Genomic DNA, 18023 nt, shown 5'->3' with positions numbered 1-18023 from the left:
AACCGCCCCAACAGGAAGCACTTGCTGAATTCAATTGCAAACCAATCCTCAAGTTGGGCCAATATCAAAGACTTTCAATTTCCTACAGTAAAGGCATCTTCCATCATGATTTTACCGTTTTCCAAGGGGTTCCTTTCCAACATCTCCTTTGCGGTGTCTCAGTGGAAGTGTTGTTTCTTGCAAAGATGTACCCTTCTTAAGTACTGAATGCAGACATTTCCAGCCAACCCCGCCTCAGTTTTGATTGCTTTCAACGACCATTGTAAGTAAACACCCGCACTCTCAACCATCACCTGATATGAACGGACTGCTATCACCTAACAAGTGGTCAATCAGAGTTGTTGATGTTTCTCGTTGCAACTCTGGCAGCAGCAGTAATACTTAAACAATGCTAAGAAGCTCAGGCAATGAATATCCACTTCAGAAGGCACATTCAGCTTAAGTCTCCAAATCAAATATTGAGATAATGTGTATCACTGCATGTCAATAATATGCAATCTACAGGTAACTTCTGAAGTAATATAGAACAGAATAATGACTCATTTTGAAGTTGGGAGGTGACTGCATTCTGTCCATACTCAAAGACATAGACGATAGTTGAAATGTGCATATCTTACTAAAGTTGACTGCTAATGTACAACTAACACACTGGGAGAAATAAAGGTCAACAAAACTACCCCAACAAGTAGCACTTACTGCATTACACTCAAGTCAGTGCCTGTGTTTGGGTAATGTTGGTGACAAATACATGCAATAAATGGTGAGCATTTGAGAAACAATATTTCTGTTGAATTCCTCACAACCAAGACAACCCCAAAGAGAAGCACTTATGAAGACAAAAATCATTAGTGTTTTGCTTTAGGGTAATCTGATTGAGATTTCAATGACATATAATACTTCCTTTACAGTCTGTAGCATTTGTCATGTTCAACCGCCCCAACGAGAAGCACTTATTGGATTCAGACTCAGACCAATGCTCAAGTTGGTTCAATATCAAAGACTTGCTACTCTTCATGGCTTATGAGTTTCCACGTGGGGTTTTCCACCATCTTCTCTGACTTTTATTTTTGTCTTCTAATATATGACGTAAAAATAAAGTGTGCATATGAACATATAGATAACACATTGGATGATGCTGGGTCAGCAAAACTGCCCCAACAAAAGCACTTACTGCAATGTAAACAAAGTTAGTGTTTTTGTAAAGGTAATAATAAGGACCAAATCTGAACTCTGATGACATAAATGATATTGTATGTGATGGAATCAGATACAAATAGATTGAACAAATTGTGAGCATTTGAGAAACAATATTTCTGTTGAATTCCTCACAACCAAGACAACCCCAAAGAGAAGCACTTATGAAGAAAACAATACATTAGTGTTTTGCTTTAGGGTAATCTGAATGAGATTTCAATTACATGTTTAGTTATAGTCTGTAGCATTTGTCCTCTTCCACCACCCCAACAGGAAGCACTTGCTGAATTCAATTGCAAACCAATGCTCAAGTTGGGCCAATATCAAAGACTTTCAATTTCCTACAGTAAAGGCATCTTCCATCATGATTTTACCGTTTTCCAAGGGGTTCCTTTCCAACATCTCCTTTGCTGTGTCTCAGTGGAAGTGTTGTTTCTTGCAAAGATGTACCCTTCTTAAGTACTGAATGCAGACATTTCCAGCCAACCCCGCCTCAGTTTTGATTGCTTTCAACGACCATTGTAAGTAAACACCCGCACTCTCAACCATCACCTGATATGAACGGACTGCTATCACCTAACAAGTGGTCAATCGAGTTGTTGATGAGAAATAAAGGTCAACAAAATTACCCCAACAAGTAGCACTTACTGCATTACACTCAAGTCAGTGCCTGTGTTTGGGTAATTTTGGTGACAAATACATGCAATAAATGGTGAGCATTTGAGAAACAATATTTCTGTTGAATTCCTCACAACCAAGACAACCCCAAAGAGAAGCACTTATGAATACCAAAATCATTAGTGTTTTGCTTTAGGGTAATCTGAATGAGATTTCAACGACATATAATTCTTCCTTTACAGTCTGTAGCATTTGTCATGTTCAACCGCCCCAAAGAGAAGCACTTATTGAATTCAGACTCAGACCAATGCTCACGTTGGTTCAATATCAAAGACTTGCTACTCTTCATGGCTTATGAGTTTCCACGTGGGGTTTTCCACCATCTTCTCTGACTTTTCTTGTTGTCTTAAAAAAAACGTAAAATTAAACATTGCATATGAACATATAGATAACACGCTGGATGATGCTGGGTCAGCAAAACTACCCCAACAAAAGCACTTACTACAATTGGAACAAAGTTAGTGTTTTTGTAAAGGTTATCATAATGACCAAATCTGAACTCTGATGACATAAATGATATTGTATGTGATGGAATCAGATACAAATAGATTGAACAAATTGTGAGCATTTGAGAAACAATATTTCTGTTGAATTCCTCACAACCAAGACAACCCCAAAGAGAAGCACTTATGAAGAAAACAATACATTAGTGTTTTGCTTTAGGGTAATCTGAATGAGATTTCAATTACATGTTTAGTTATAGTCTGTAGCATTTGTCCTCTTCCACCACCCCAACAGGAAGCACTTGCTGAATTCAATTGCAAACCAATGCTCAAGTTGGGCCAATATCAAAGACTTTCAATTTCCTACAGTAAAGGCATCTTCCATCATGATTTTACCGTTTTCCAAGGGGTTCCTTTCCAACATCTCCTTTGCTGTGTCTCAGTGGAAGTGTTGTTTCTTGCAAAGATGTACCCTTCTTAAGTACTGAATGCAGACATTTCCAGCCAACCCCGCCTCAGTTTTGATTGCTTTCAACGACCATTGTAAGTAAACACCCGCACTCTCAACCATCACCTGATCTGAACGGACTGCTATCACCTAACAAGTGGTCAATCGAGTTGTTGATGAGAAATAAAGGTCAACAAAATTACCCCAACAAGTAGCACTTACTGCATTACACTCAAGTCAGTGCCTGTGTTTGGGTAATTTTGGTGACAAATACATGCAATAAATGGTGAGCATTTGAGAAACAATATTTCTGTTGAATTCCTCACAACCAAGACAACCCCAAAGAGAAGCACTTATGAATACCAAAATCATTAGTGTTTTGCTTTAGGGTAATCTGAATGAGATTTCAACGACATATAATTCTTCCTTTACAGTCTGTAGCATTTGTCATGTTCAACCGCCCCAAAGAGAAGCACTTATTGAATTCAGACTCAGACCAATGCTCACGTTGGTTCAATATCAAAGACTTGCTACTCTTCATGGCTTATGAGTTTCCACGTGGGGTTTTCCACCATCTTCTCTGACTTTTCTTGTTGTCTTAAAAAAAACGTAAAATTAAACATTGCATATGAACATATAGATAACACGCTGGATGATGCTGGGTCAGCAAAACTACCCCAACAAAAGCACTTACTACAATTGGAACAAAGTTAGTGTTTTTGTAAAGGTTATCATAATGACCAAATCTGAACTCTGAAGACTGAAATGATATTGTATGTGATGGAATCAGATACAAATAGATGCAACAAATTGTGAGCATTTGAGAAACAATATTTCTGTTGAATTCCTCACAACCAAGACAACCCCAAAGAGAAGCACTTATGAATACCAAAATCATTAGTGTTTTGCTTTAGGGTAATCTGAATGAGATTTCAACGACATATAATTCTTCCTTTACAGTCTGTAGCATTTGTCATGTTCAACCGCCCCAACGAGAAGCACTTATTGAATTCAGACTCAGACCAATGCTCACGTTGGTTCAATATCAAAGACTTGCTACTCTTCATGGCTTAAGAGTTTCCACGTGGGGTTTTCCACCATCTTCTCTGACTTTTATTTTTGTCTTAAAAAAAACGTAAAATTAAACATTGCATATGAACATATAGATAACACGCTGGATGATGCTGGGTCAGCAAAACTACCCCAACAAAAGCACTTACTACAATTGGAACAAAGTTAGTGTTTTTGTAAAGGTCATCATAATGACCAAATCTGAACTCTGAAGACTGAAATGATATTGTATGTGATGGAATCAGATACAAATAGATGCAACAAATTGTGAGCATTTGAGAAACAATATTTCTGTTGAATTCCTCACAACCAAGACAACCCCAAAGAGAAGCACTTATGAAGACAAAAATCATTAGTGTTTTGCTTTAGGGTAATCTGAATGAGATTTCAATGACATGTTTAGTTATAGTCTGTAGCATTTGTCCTCTTCCACCACCCCAACAGGAAGCACTTGCTGAATTCAATTGCAAACCAATGCCCAAGTTGGGCCAATATCAAAGACTTTCAATTTCCTACAGTAAAGGCATCTTCCATCATGATTTTACCGTTTTCCAAGGGGTTCCTTTCCAACATCTCCTTTGCTGTGTCTCAGTGGAAGTGTTGTTTCTTGCAAAGATGTACCCTTCTTAAGTACTGAATGCAGACATTTCCAGCCAACCCCGCCTCAGTTTTGATTGCTTTCAACGACCATTGTAAGTAAACACCCGCACTCTCAACCATCACCTGATCTGAACGGACTGCTATCACCTAACAAGTGGTCAATCGAGTTGTTGATGAGAAATAAAGGTCAACAAAATTACCCCAACAAGTAGCACTTACTGCATTACACTCAAGTCAGTGCCTGTGTTTGGGTAATTTTGGTGACAAATACATGCAATAAATGGTGAGCATTTGAGAAACAATATTTCTGTTGAATTCCTCACAACCAATACAACCCCAAGGAGAAGAACTTATGAAGACCAAAATCATTAGTCTTTTGCTTTAGGGTAATCTGAATGAGATTTCAACGACATATAATTCTTCCTTTACAGTCTGTAGCATTTGTCATGTTCAACCGCCCCAACGAGAAGCACTTATTGAATTCAGACTCAGACCAATGCTCACGTTGGTTCAATATCAAAGACTTGCTACTCTTCATGGCTTAAGAGTTTCCACGTGGGGTTTTCCACCATCTTCTCTGACTTTTATTTTTGTCTTAAAAAAAACGTAAAATTAAACATTGCATATGAACATATAGATAACACGCTGGATGATGCTGGGTCAGCAAAACTACCCCAACAAAAGCACTTACTACAATTGGAACAAAGTTAGTGTTTTTGTAAAGGTCATCATAATGACCAAATCTGAACTCTGAAGACTGAAATGATATTGTATGTGATGGAATCAGATACAAATAGATGCAACAAATTGTGAGCATTTGAGAAACAATATTTCTGTTGAATTCCTCACAACCAAGACAACCCCAAAGAGAAGCACTTATGAAGACACAAATACATTAGTGTTTTGATTAAGGGTAATCTGAATGAGATTTCAATGACATGTTTAGTTATAGTCTGTAGCCAGTGGCGGCCGGTGGTCTTTTTTTTTGGTGGGGCTCTTGACGTACCGTAAGTGACCTACCCGGGGGGTCCGGGGGGTTTCCCCCCGGAAATTGTTTTCGAGAAATGACCCCTTAAATGATGACTTCTGGTGATGTTAGAGGGGGGGGGAAAGGAGAAATCGAGGCTTAAAAATATGAGAAGACTGATCAATACCTCCATAATCTTCAGTGTGGAAAATATTATTTATCAACCTCAACATCTACTACTTTACCAGGAATTTGTGTTCTCAGAACTGGTCTGTTTTTTTCTTTCTTAAAACTGTTCATGTTTTATGAACCAACACCTTCACCAAGTAGCTTTACAGTGAACTGCATGTGAGATATAAAATTAATAGCATCTTTTCAGTAGCATTAATTATAAATATTTAAGTGGTTCAATACAAGTCACTACAGCATTTCAAACTGAACTGTGAATAAATGCAATTTAAAAAAAATAACCACAGCACAAAATGTCATAAATTGTGTTTTTTCTTTGTTTCTCTGAGGATTATTTACAAACAGGCTTATTTACATATAGCAATAACTCAGAAATGAAAAAGCTACATCGTCTAACACGAACAACCAGTTAGCATAATGATAATATATGTGTTATGTACAATGTAACTGGCAAGGCTAGAGCAAGAAAGAACATAACGTTTGCAAAAGGTTTAAATAACTTCAAGTATCTGTCTTCAGATTACGTGGAGGTTTTAGTCCGATGGGAAGCAGATTTTAAGCGACACCGAAGATAAACCAAAAATGTGGTGGAGCTGCAAACCGTGTAGTGTTGCTGGGACAGAACAGGAGCTATAACCGTTGGAAAATACATCACAGACAATGCAACAAACGTGGAGACAGAACAATCACTTCTGTGATAAATGCCCACTTATTAATAAACTTCTAACAACCATGGGAAACCTCCTCTCTACATATAAAGTGATATCCAAGCATGGGAAACAAAAGACAGCATTTACCTGTTTGCATCCAGCTAGCCAAGCCTTTCTTGTGTACCAGCTACTAAGCCTCGTGTATAAATGTTGTCTTTTTCACGAGATTGCTGCGATATATTCAAATCGGGTTGGTCCGGTGCAAGGTCTTTAAGCAACAATTTATCTGCCAAACTTCTCCTTTCGAAAGGATTGGAGATTAGCTCTTGAACAGAATTAGGCGGGGACCGAGGTCCGGAGACTCCACCTGCACACGAAGCCATCCTCATCAACTACTGCGTCAACCGGATACGAGTCACTGTCCAAACTACTCACAGACTGCACTGGGCGCTGACATTGGCGCCTGGTGACCGTCATCTTTGACGACGCTGATTGGCTGAAATTATATTTTCGCGGCATAGTTTACACGTTACAGATAGCAACAGTCAGCTGCTAGTGGCTGATGCTGCACTGGTTGAAGGCTCCTCTCTTAGCGCCCAGACGAGAGAAGGTGCATGGGCAAGGCCAGGCAGGAAACATGTGACTTATCAGTAACTTTAGACATCGTAACACAATTTTAAACGAGATTTTATTGTAGATTATACATTTTACTGATACCAATTATATAATATTTACCTTGTTCATTAAAAATAAAAATAAAAACATACATTTTTTTTTAAACATATTTTTTTTTTTTAATTTTAATTTTAATTATTATTATTTTTATTTTTTTTCAATATGGGAAGAGGTGGGGCGGCGCCCCTAGCGCCCCTATGGACCGGCCGCCACTGTCTGTAGCATTTGTCCTCTTCCACCACCCAAACAGGAAGCACTTGCTGAATTCAATTGCAAACCAATGCTCAAGTTGGGCCAATATCAAAGACTTTCAATTTCCTACAGTAAAGGCATCTTCCATCATGATTTTACCGTTTTCCAAGGGGTTCCTTTCCAACATCTCCTTTGCTGTGTCTCAGTGGAAGTGTTGTTTCTTGCAAAGATGTACCCTTCTTAAGTACTGAATGCAGACATTTCCAGCCAACCCCGCCTCAGTTTTGATTGCTTTCAACGACCATTGTAAGTAAACACCCGCACTCTCAACCATCACCTGATCTGAACGGACTGCTATCACCTAACAAGTGGTCAATCGAGTTGTTGATGAGAAATAAAGGTCAACAAAATTACCCCAACAAGTAGCACTTACTGCATTACACTCAAGTCAGTGCCTGTGTTTGGGTAATTTTGGTGACAAATACATGCAATAAATGGTGAGCATTTGAGAAACAATATTTCTGTTGAATTCCTCACAACCAATACAACCCCAAGGAGAAGAACTTATGAAGACCAAAATCATTAGTCTTTTGCTTTAGGGTAATCTGAATGAGATTTCAACGACATATAATTCTTCCTTTACAGTCTGTAGCATTTGTCATGTTCAACCGCCCCAAAGAGAAGCACTTATTGAATTCAGACTCAGACCAATGCTCACGTTGGTTCAATATCAAAGACTTGCTACTCTTCATGGCTTAAGAGTTTCCACGTGGGGTTTTCCACCATCTTCTCTGACTTTTATTTTTGTCTTAAAAAAAACATAAAATTAAACATTGCATATGAACATATAGATAACACGCTGGATGATGCTGGGTCAGCAAAACTACCCCAACAAAAGCACTTACTACAATTGGAACAAAGTTAGTGTTTTTGTAAAGGTCATCATAATGACCAAATCTGATCTCTGAAGACTGAAATGATATTGTATGTGATGGAATCAGATACAAATAGATGCAACAAATTGTGAGCATTTGAGAAACAATATTTCTGTTGAATTCCTCACAACCAAGACAACCCCAAAGAGAAGCACTTATGAAGACACAAATACATTAGTGTTTTGATTAAGGGTAATCTGAATGAGATTTCAATGACATGTTTAGTTATAGTCTGTAGCATTTGTCCTCTTCCACCACCCCAACAGGAAGCACTTGCTGAATTCAATTGCAAACCAATGCTCAAGTTGGGCCAATATCAAAGACTTTCAATTTCCTACAGTAAAGGCATCTTCCATCATGATTTTACCGTTTTCCAAGGGGTTCCTTTCCAACATCTCCTTTGCTGTGTCTCAGTGGAAGTGTTGTTTCTTGCAAAGATGTACCCTTCTTAAGTACTGAATGCAGACATTTCCAGCCAACCCCGCCTCAGTTTTGATTGCTTTCAACGACCATTGTAAGTAAACACCCGCACTCTCAACCATCACCTGATCTGAACGGACTGCTATCACCTAACAAGTGGTCAATCGAGTTGTTGATGAGAAATAAAGGTCAACAAAATTACCCCAACAAGTAGCACTTACTGCATTACACTCAAGTCAGTGCCTGTGTTTGGGTAATTTTGGTGACAAATACATGCAATAAATGGTGAGCATTTGAGAAACAATATTTCTGTTGAATTCCTCACAACCAATACAACCCCAAGGAGAAGAACTTATGAAGACCAAAATCATTAGTGTTTTGCTTTAGGGTAATCTGAATGAGATTTCAACGACATATAATTCTTCCTTTACAGTCTGTAGCATTTGTCATGTTCAACCGCCCCAAAGAGAAGCACTTATTGAATTCAGACTCAGACCAATGCTCACGTTGGTTCAATATCAAAGATTTGCTACTCTTCATGGCTTATGAGTTTCCACGTGGGGTTTTCCACCATCTTCTCTGACTTTTCTTGTTGTCTTAAAAAAAACGTAAAATTAAACATTGCATATGAACATATAGATAACACGCTGGATGATGCTGGGTCAGCAAAACTACCCCAACAAAAGCACTTACTACAATTGGAACAAAGTTAGTGTTTTTGTAAAGGTTATCATAATGACCAAATCTGAACTCTGAAGACTGAAATGATATTGTATGTGATGGAATCAGATACAAATAGATGCAACAAATTGTGAGCATTTGAGAAACAATATTTCTGTTGAATTCCTCACAACCAATACAACCCCAAAGAGAAGCACTTATGAAGAAAACAATACATTAGTGTTTTGCTTTAGGGTAATCTGAATGTGATTTCAATGACATATAATTCTTCCTTTACAGTCTGTAGCATTTGTCATGTTCAACCGCCCCAACGAGAAGCACTTATTGAATTCAGACTCAGACCAATGCTCACGTTGGTTCAATATCAAAGACTTGCAACTCTTCATGGCTTAAGAGTTTCCACGTGGGGTTTTCCACCATCTTCTCTGACTTTTATTTTTGTCTTAAAAAAAACTTAAAATTAAACATTGCATATGAACATAACACGCTGGATGATGCTGGGTCAGCAAAACTACCCCAACAAAAGCACTTACTACAATTGGAACAAAGTTAGTGTTTTTGTAAAGGTAATAATAATGACCAAATCTGAACTCTGATGACATAAATGATATTGTATGTGATGGAATCAGATACAAATAGATTGAACAAATTGTGAGCATTTGAGAAACAATATTTCTGTTGAATTCCTCACAACCAAGACAACCCCAAAGAGAAGTACTTATGAAGACCAAAATCATTAGTGTTTTGCTTAAGGGTAATCTGAATGAGATTTCAATACAAACTTTTTCCGAAATAAGGTCCCATGAGTTCCACCGGAAGGGGAGGGACTTCGCCGTAACGCAGTGTAGGCGGAGCGATCGGCTTTTTGGCGGGCGGAGCGACGCTGCTTAAAACTGCCGTGACGTCATCTTCAATGCGACACAACTCACACAACACACAACAATGGAGGATGTGCAAGCGGTCGTTTGCTTGCTTCTTGCTGTGTGGTTTTTTATCACAACAAAGAGGCAAACGTTGATTCGAAACAGGCGGCAGATTGCAAGACGGGGTATAGAAGAAGCTGACGCGAGAGTTTTGGCAGCCCTACAACGCCGCAGAGACTACAGGACGACTCTAATCACTACTACTACTACTACTACTACTTCTTCTTCTAGACTGCAATGCTACTTGGTAAGCTAACGTTCGCTAACTAGCAATGTGTTTAGGCTCACGCTCCCTATACGACCAAAGTGTTTCGAGTATTTAATTAATTGTAGCTACCACTTTTACGTATTAAAATATGTATGCTTTTGTTTGTGTATTTCAGAAGTTACGTCGCCGCCGTAGACCATGTGTTTGGATGCTCGACCGAGCTACCGAGTGGTGGAATGTGACTGTTCCATCTTTCACACACACTCAGTGGGTGGAGAACTTCAGGATGTCTGAGGAAACATACACCTACCTGTGCAACAAACTGCGGCCAGCGATGGAGAGACAGGACACACCATTCCGCGAGTGTATACCTCTAAAGAAGAGAGTGGCCATCGCACTGTGGAAGCTTGCTACCGGCTCAGAGTACAGAAGCATTGGACATCTTTTTGGAGTGAGCAATACAACTGTGTGCCGGTGTGTGCAAGACTTCTGTGCTGCTGCAGAGACGTTGTTAGTACCGGAACTAATTCGTTCACCAGACCGGCAGAAGTTTGCAGAAATGGCTGCCTACACTGAGAACGGGTGGGGGCTCCCTCAGTGTGTAGGTGCTATTGATGTAGCACACATACCCATCTTGGCCCCACAGGAGAACCACTGTGACTATTTCAACCCTAAAGGCTGGCACTCCATCATCCTTCAAGGAGTTGTAGATGGAAAGGGACATTTCTGGAATGTGTTTGCAGGAATGCCTGGGAGCTTGCATGCCGCTCGGGTTTTGAGACTGTCTTCATTGTGGGAGTTGGCCAGTCGTGGCAACTACTTTCCAACTTGCACCAGGAACATTGGTGGGGTGAATGCTGGCTATTACATCCTGGGAGACAATGCCCATCCCTTGCTAAACTGGCTCTTAAAACCCTTCCCTGACACTGGACGGCTGACCGAAGAACATGTGACATACAACAAGAACATTTGCAGAGCACGGGTAGTGGTAGAAAACGCTTTTGGTAGACTGAAGGGAAGGTGGCGTTGCCTCGTGAAAAGAAATGACTGTGATTTGAAACTTGTGAAATCAATGGTGCTGACATGCTGTGCTCTGCATAACCTCTGTGAGAGTCATGGAGAGACCTATGATGATGGGTGGGATGCACCAGCAGCAGCAGAGCCAGGGGTAGCATTGGCACAAGGTGCAGAGGAGGAGGGCATGGACATACGAGAGGGTCTGATGCGCTACCTGAATGTATAATGTAATGCCTACATATTCATTGTATTGTACATAAATAAATCTCTTTTTTTTTTTTCACATACATGTGTTTGTCAAATGATTTAAACAAATGTTATCAGAATTGACTATTTCGTAAATATTTGAATTTCAAGCACCAGTACTTACTGCCCCATAATAATCTAATAAATTAAACAAATATCAAAGTAAACTATAAACATAAATACAAAAGTGTAAAACAGCAAAACTATATTCATAAATGCAAGTGTAAAAAATGGTAAACATGGATGGAGTCTAAAGTATCCACAGCATAAATTAATATATGATTATTATGATGGTTTGTCTGAAAGACAGGCTCACGGTTTTTTATGTCTTCATACGCACATAGCTACAGTGTAGTTATGACAAGGAAAATCTTAGTGCAACACACTAACGGAAATATAGTGCAAGTAAATATATAAGCAATGTGTTAGTCTAGCACAACGAGGGTATTACAATTGAGCAATTTTTACTACATGTATTATTTATCATGTATTCTTAATACCATTACAAAATATGTAATGTTATGTTTTAGAGGAGGACCTCTAGCTAGCAAACTCAATTTCAAACAGTATGCAGAGTTGTCCTGCAAAAGAGTTAAAACGTATTATTTAACCAAGTATTTATTCTCTTATTTGCTTTAATTGCAACAGATGATAAAGGTTTTCACTGATAAGTATTCTCTTAAATCCATACACCCCTGTACAGTGCTTTGTGGACGATGATGGTGTTTATGATATTTCTGACTGCAGAGGGACGCCTAGATGATGCCATCTTTCTGTGTGATCGCTGTTGGGTGCAATTTATCAACAAGCGATAAGATAAGTCAAAGTACTTTATTGAACCCAATTTGGGAAGTGTTTTGTTGCAGCAGCATAAAAAAAGGCATGGCATTGTTTGTAAAAATAAACATTTTAAAGATAAAAAATAAACAAGAAAGTACAAATGTAAATAAACAATATAATCTCAGCCAGAGGTTATTTGTTGTATCACAGAGGCGGAGGAGACGGGGCACGTCGGCTGCCCATTCCCTCTAGCACCTGGCCAAGAGTGCACAGGAAGGCTAAATTAAAGGTCTCTGCTTGAGCGATCTCCTCCCTTCTCAAGGCTGCTTCCAACTCCCTCGCCTCCCTCGCCTCCCCCAAGGTCCGGTTCAAGTGCTGATCCTGCTGGGCCCGGTCTTCCTTCTGCTGGGCCAGGTTCTGTTCCTGCTGTTCCTTCTGCTGGGCCAGGTTCTGTTCCTGCTGTTCCTTCTGCTGGACCAGGTGCCGTTCCTGCTGGGCCAGGTTCTGTACCTGGTGGGCCAGGTTCTGTACTTGGTGTTCCTTCTGCTGGGCCAGGTTCTGCTCCTGGTGTTCCTTCTGCTGGGCCAGATCCTCTCCTCCTCGTTTCCTTTTGCCTGGGTGACAAGATAATTATAGCAATAAGAATTAGCAATAAGAATGAAAAACACAGGACAGGTACAGGTCACACAAGGATATAAGAATAACATGTATAAACAGAACAACAGTAAGGATGAACTAAAGAAAGTTCTGGCCCTAGATGTTTACAATGATTGTGAATTTGGTGGGGTGCTAGTGGAGCCTCACACTAATTGCGCCTGCATTTTCAGCTCAGTTGAGGCACCCTTCGCAAGGTGAGGCCTCACGCAGTCTGCATGATCGGCCTGTAGGGAGGGACGGCCCTGCTTTTCCGGTTATTACCCGTCCCCTTGTGTGTTATGTAGCTTTTTCTGCATGTAAACGGTCTGCAGAGTCACAAACCCTCAAAGTACACCCTGTAGCGAGTAAAACTCTAACACAAAAAATACTATAATAAATAAATAATATAGGAGCTCCAACAAGGCGTGTAGGACAGAGAGTGAATACACATACTTTACACAGATGCTGTATGAGAAACCAATGTGATTTTGGAACATTGAACAATGTAAATCTATTCTAGTAGACCTCAACAATGGAATTATGATCAGTAGAAATGGCCATGACATGTCATGGCCCAGGGACCTTTAAGATCTGTGTGATATTTGTTATAAAGCAGAGCCGGTGGATGCTGTAGGAAGTGAATAGCACCGTAAGAGGGCAGTAATGAAACGTCATGGATTCAAATCTGCCGTTAAAAATAATAGAAGAAGAAGCAGCAGCAGCAGGCATTGCTAGTAGAGCAGCATAGATCCGCATCATCGATTGTCTGCATCTGTGCTCTGCTGAGGTGTCTTGCTTTCGTACCACATGGCAGGACTGCACGAGAGTCAGATATGTTATGAAGGAGCAGATTAAATACTTAAACATATCCTACATTTAAATTACTATTGGACTGTAAGAGAAATATAAAACAAAAAAATGTCGCAGTTACAAACGAGGTTCTTCACGGAGGACAAAAGGTGAGCTTGTATTCTCTTTAACGAAACAAGAAAACTGAAAAACACAGTTACGGCTAGCAGGCTGGCTAACAAGCTGTAACTGTAAACAGTACAAAAATGAATGTGAATCATTGCACTGCATTTTAATAAACATTTGTACTGTACATTTTATCTTAGCCTTTTTTAAACTATTAGCCTCTTAATATTTCCTAGCTGTGAGTTTGTTGGTTTAGCTAGCTAATGCTAACATTCCCAATATATGATTGATTGCTGTCCTTATATTTGAATATACGTTTTACATCAGCTTATATGACATAAAAAGAGTATAAAATGTGTGTTTAATGGGTGTAACCTTTGTTTATAGGTATGCAGTAGATGATGTCCCATTCTCCATCCCTGCTGCCTCTGAGGTGTTAGACCTCAGCAATGTCATCAACAAGCTGCTGGAGGCTAGAAATGGTAAGAAAACACACTCTACTTTAACATTAACAAGAATGTTTTAATATTTCTGGCCCACTGTTTCCCTGCTGTGTGTCAAAGCTAAGTTAATATCAGAGGTATTACTGAACATAAAGTCTCCCTTGTATTATCTTACGCATTGATTTCTTAGATTATTGTCTTCATCTTGTACTAAACAAATCTTCTGTTTATGTATAACTTGTCCTTTCTATTGTTTATACTGAGCCTTACTTAAATATAATGGTTCACTAAATCCCTGTACACTATCACAAATATTGGTGATATATTGAGTGAATAACATGTTGTTTTTTGTTTCCACAGCATCTCACAGCAAAGTGGAGTTCGACTTCTTGGTCAGGGGCCAGTTCCTGCGAACGTCGCTGTCCACTCACATGGACACAGAGGGCATATCAACGGTAGGATCAGCCTCACTGAGGGGATATGACGTCTGCCTCTAACATTCATGGCACTGAATTATTCCAGTGTCCTGTTTTGCCATGAGAAATAGTTGTTTGGTGGATGTACAAATTGTGACTGAACTGTCTGGGAACACATTTGATATTTATGCATCAGTGTGTCTGTGTGTGTTTCAGGAAGATGTGGTGGAGATAGAGTATGTTGAGAGGATCACAGCACCAGAACCCGAGGAGTGCATGATGCACGATGACTGGATTAGCGCTGTGGATGCAGATGCTGAATGGTAAGATGATAGACTGCAGACTGTCAAAGAAGGGCATTTTTCCCAAACAAGTTTGTTTAGCTTGCGTTCATTTTTTTTGTTGCAGGATCCTTACAGGATCATACGACAAGACAGCCAAGATCTGGTCCCTGGAGGGCAAGCCAGTGATGACGGTGGCCGGACACACAGACGTGGTTAAAGACGTGGCCTGGGTCAAAAGAGGTGAGCAGGACAGGGTGGCAGACATTCACTCTGCTTGTTATAAAGACAGCCTCTCTTAAAACATCTGTGTGGACGTTTCTGTGCAGATGGTCTCAACTCCCTGCTTCTGACGGCCTCTCTGGACCAAACCCTGCTGCTCTGGGAGTGGAACTCTGAGAGGAACAAGGTGAAAGCCATACACTGCTGCCGGGGACACACAGGGAGCGTGGACACTGTAGCAACAGACCCCACCGGCTCAAAGGTAGAGAGGGATGGGCAATGGTTAAATGCACAGGGAGAAGAATATCTTTATAAATGCAACATTTTTGTTTCAGTTCTGCAGTGGCTCCTGGGACAAAATGTTGAAGATTTGGTCAGCAGGTAGGATGCCAGCATGTCTGCCTTTTTTAATTTTGCACAACTGATTAAAAAGCAAACATTCAACAAGCTAAATATCTCCCTCAGTGCCAACAGATGAGGCGGACGAAGTAGAAGAGCCTGCCGACAGACCGAGGAAGAAACAGAAGACTCAACAGCTCGGCCTCACCAGGGTGTGTGATCCAAGAGCCAAAAAATTAAGTATTGAATTGTTGAATATGAACAACAAACTGAGGTTCCCATTTCCTCCCACTGACAGACTCCCATCATGACGTTATCTGGACACAACGAGGCCGTGTCCTCCGTCCTGTGGTGCGACAGTGAGGAAGTTTGCAGTGCATCATGGGACCACACCATCCGTGTGTGGGACGTCGAGACGGGAGAGATGAAGACTACGCTGGTGAGAAACACAGAGACGAGCAGAAACTTTATTCAAACCGTTTTTAGTTTGTCAATCCCATAATAAACTGACTGATGTTTTTTGTTTTTCCGCAGACGGGCAGCAAAGTGTTTAACAGTATTTCCTACTCACCTCTGTGTCGGCGGCTGGCCTCCGGCAGCACTGACAGACACATCAGGCTGTGGGACCCCCGCACCAAAGGTACCGCTACCTACCCCACACCTCTCAAAGCCTAATGTCATTTTGCCTGCATCCCCTATACATCACAATCAAAGCACTTTTAGCAGCATCATTTATTCAGCTTTTATAAGCACTGTTCTGGCTTTTCCTCTGCCTGTTTTTAACGCCCCCCCCTCCTCCCCTGCAGACGGCTCTCTGGTGCTGCTGTCTCTGACCTCTCACACCGGCTGGGTCACCTCGGTGAAGTGGGCACCAGCACATGAGCACCAGCTGGTCTCCGGTTCCCTTGACAACCTGGTCAAACTTTGGGACACCAGAAGGTCTGTGATGCACTGTATACTTCTTTGGTTAAATCCAAAGTCTGTTAAAAGTTTCCATCCTAAAATAACATTATGCAAGAAACCTGCCAGCATTGTGTTATCTTAAAGCTGGAAACAGGGCTGTATTTTTTTTTTTAAGATAATGAAAAGTATGTGTTTTTGAAGTGGGCTTCTCAGGGCAGCACTAAATGTTTGCAACTGATCATTTAACTACCCACTTAATAAGTTCCAGTTCTTTTTTTGCTAAATCAAGACAATTTCAACCTTCATATCACCTTCAGCAGCCAATCAGAGCACAGGCTGGATCATGGTCCATACTTTTTGAGTATGAAAGGTTACTCGTGCAGACACGTAGAGCAGGAAATCCTGTTCATTCCACGCGTGTGAGAGTAAGCTTTCTGTCTGGAAAGGCTTCCTGTCTTTGTTAGAATTAAATACTTTGTCAGTTCATTAAAACTTTCTTAAGCATACACTGTCTTTTTTATGATTTTGGTATAAATATTTGTCCTTTTAGTGGGTCTCAGTTAAACCTCAGTGTTAAAGTAATTCAGTGAATTAAGTTAACTTTCAAATGCTCATGTCTTCCAGCTGTAAGGCTCCTCTGTATGACTTGGCTGCTCACGAGGACAAAGTGTTTTGTGTGGACTGGACAGAAAGTGGGGTAAGACTGTTTTTCACAAATATAACCACAAAGGAATATGTGCAGCAACTTCAAATATTTAAGTTCAACTCAATCCAGCAACGTGTAACTTACAGTTTCTTGTATGTGTTTTGTTTCAGCTGATGCTGAGCGGAGGTGCAGATAACAAGCTGTACACCTACAAATATTCTGGTGTTCAGACGGATGCGGGGGCATAGGATGAACAGCATGGACACAGACATGATGACAGAATGATGGACAGTATCTGTGTTGTGACACGCAGATGGAAGCGGCAGTGCTTTTGAATTGTGTACAGTACAAAACTATCCTTGCCTGGTTTCTCTGCTGTCTTGGTCCTGTTATTTTTACCCTTCTAAACTTTTACACATATTTTCTTATGGATTGTCTTTGTTTTCCTGTAATCCCAAAAAAGTATAAATTAATTGTGTCTCCTGAAATGTCTCTTCTATTTAATGTTTCATTAATTAGTGCTTGGTAGTAGATGTGATAATTTGAAGTTGGCAATTAGTTGAAGGGACTTTAGAGATTCATAAAACACAATAGTGATTTAATGGCAATGACCAATTATTATTAATATTTGAATACCCATCAGTTTATCGAGTAATTTGAACCTTTAGCAGCTGCAACAAATGACAAAAACATTAATGTCAATAATTATAATACAGTAATGTTAGGTATTCTAAAATAGGTCAAATATATGAGTACTTTACCTTTGGTACTTAAAGTTAATTTTGATATTACTTTTGACCTGTACTTGAGTAGGATTCTAAATGCAGAACTTTGAAGTATTTGTTTACACTGTTATTGCTACTTTAACTGTGTAAATTGAGTACTTCTTCCACCAGTGGAGAACA

General features: G+C 40.0%; 1 protein-coding gene across 1 annotated transcript; it reads left to right on the top strand.

Annotated features, from left to right (window-relative positions):
* The first annotated feature begins 13717 nt into the window (after positions 1–13717).
* wdr12 (WD repeat domain 12) lies at positions 13718–17606 on the top strand. Its single transcript, XM_034151142.1, has 13 exons — positions 13718–13912; positions 14256–14350; positions 14672–14766; positions 14944–15050; positions 15136–15251; positions 15338–15492; positions 15566–15611; positions 15696–15781; positions 15868–16008; positions 16104–16209; positions 16376–16508; positions 17097–17169; positions 17289–17606. The coding sequence occupies exons 1-13, from the start codon at positions 13872–13874 to the stop codon at positions 17364–17366; spliced, it is 1272 nt and encodes a 423-aa protein (XP_034007033.1). The 5' UTR covers positions 13718–13871; the 3' UTR covers positions 17367–17606.
* The last annotated feature ends 417 nt before the right edge of the window (positions 17607–18023 follow it).

Source organism: Trematomus bernacchii, unplaced genomic scaffold (genome assembly GCF_902827165.1).
Source record: "Trematomus bernacchii unplaced genomic scaffold, fTreBer1.1, whole genome shotgun sequence".
NCBI lineage: Eukaryota > Metazoa > Chordata > Actinopteri > Perciformes > Nototheniidae > Trematomus > Trematomus bernacchii.
This window is presented reverse-complemented; position numbering and strand designations above follow the sequence as displayed.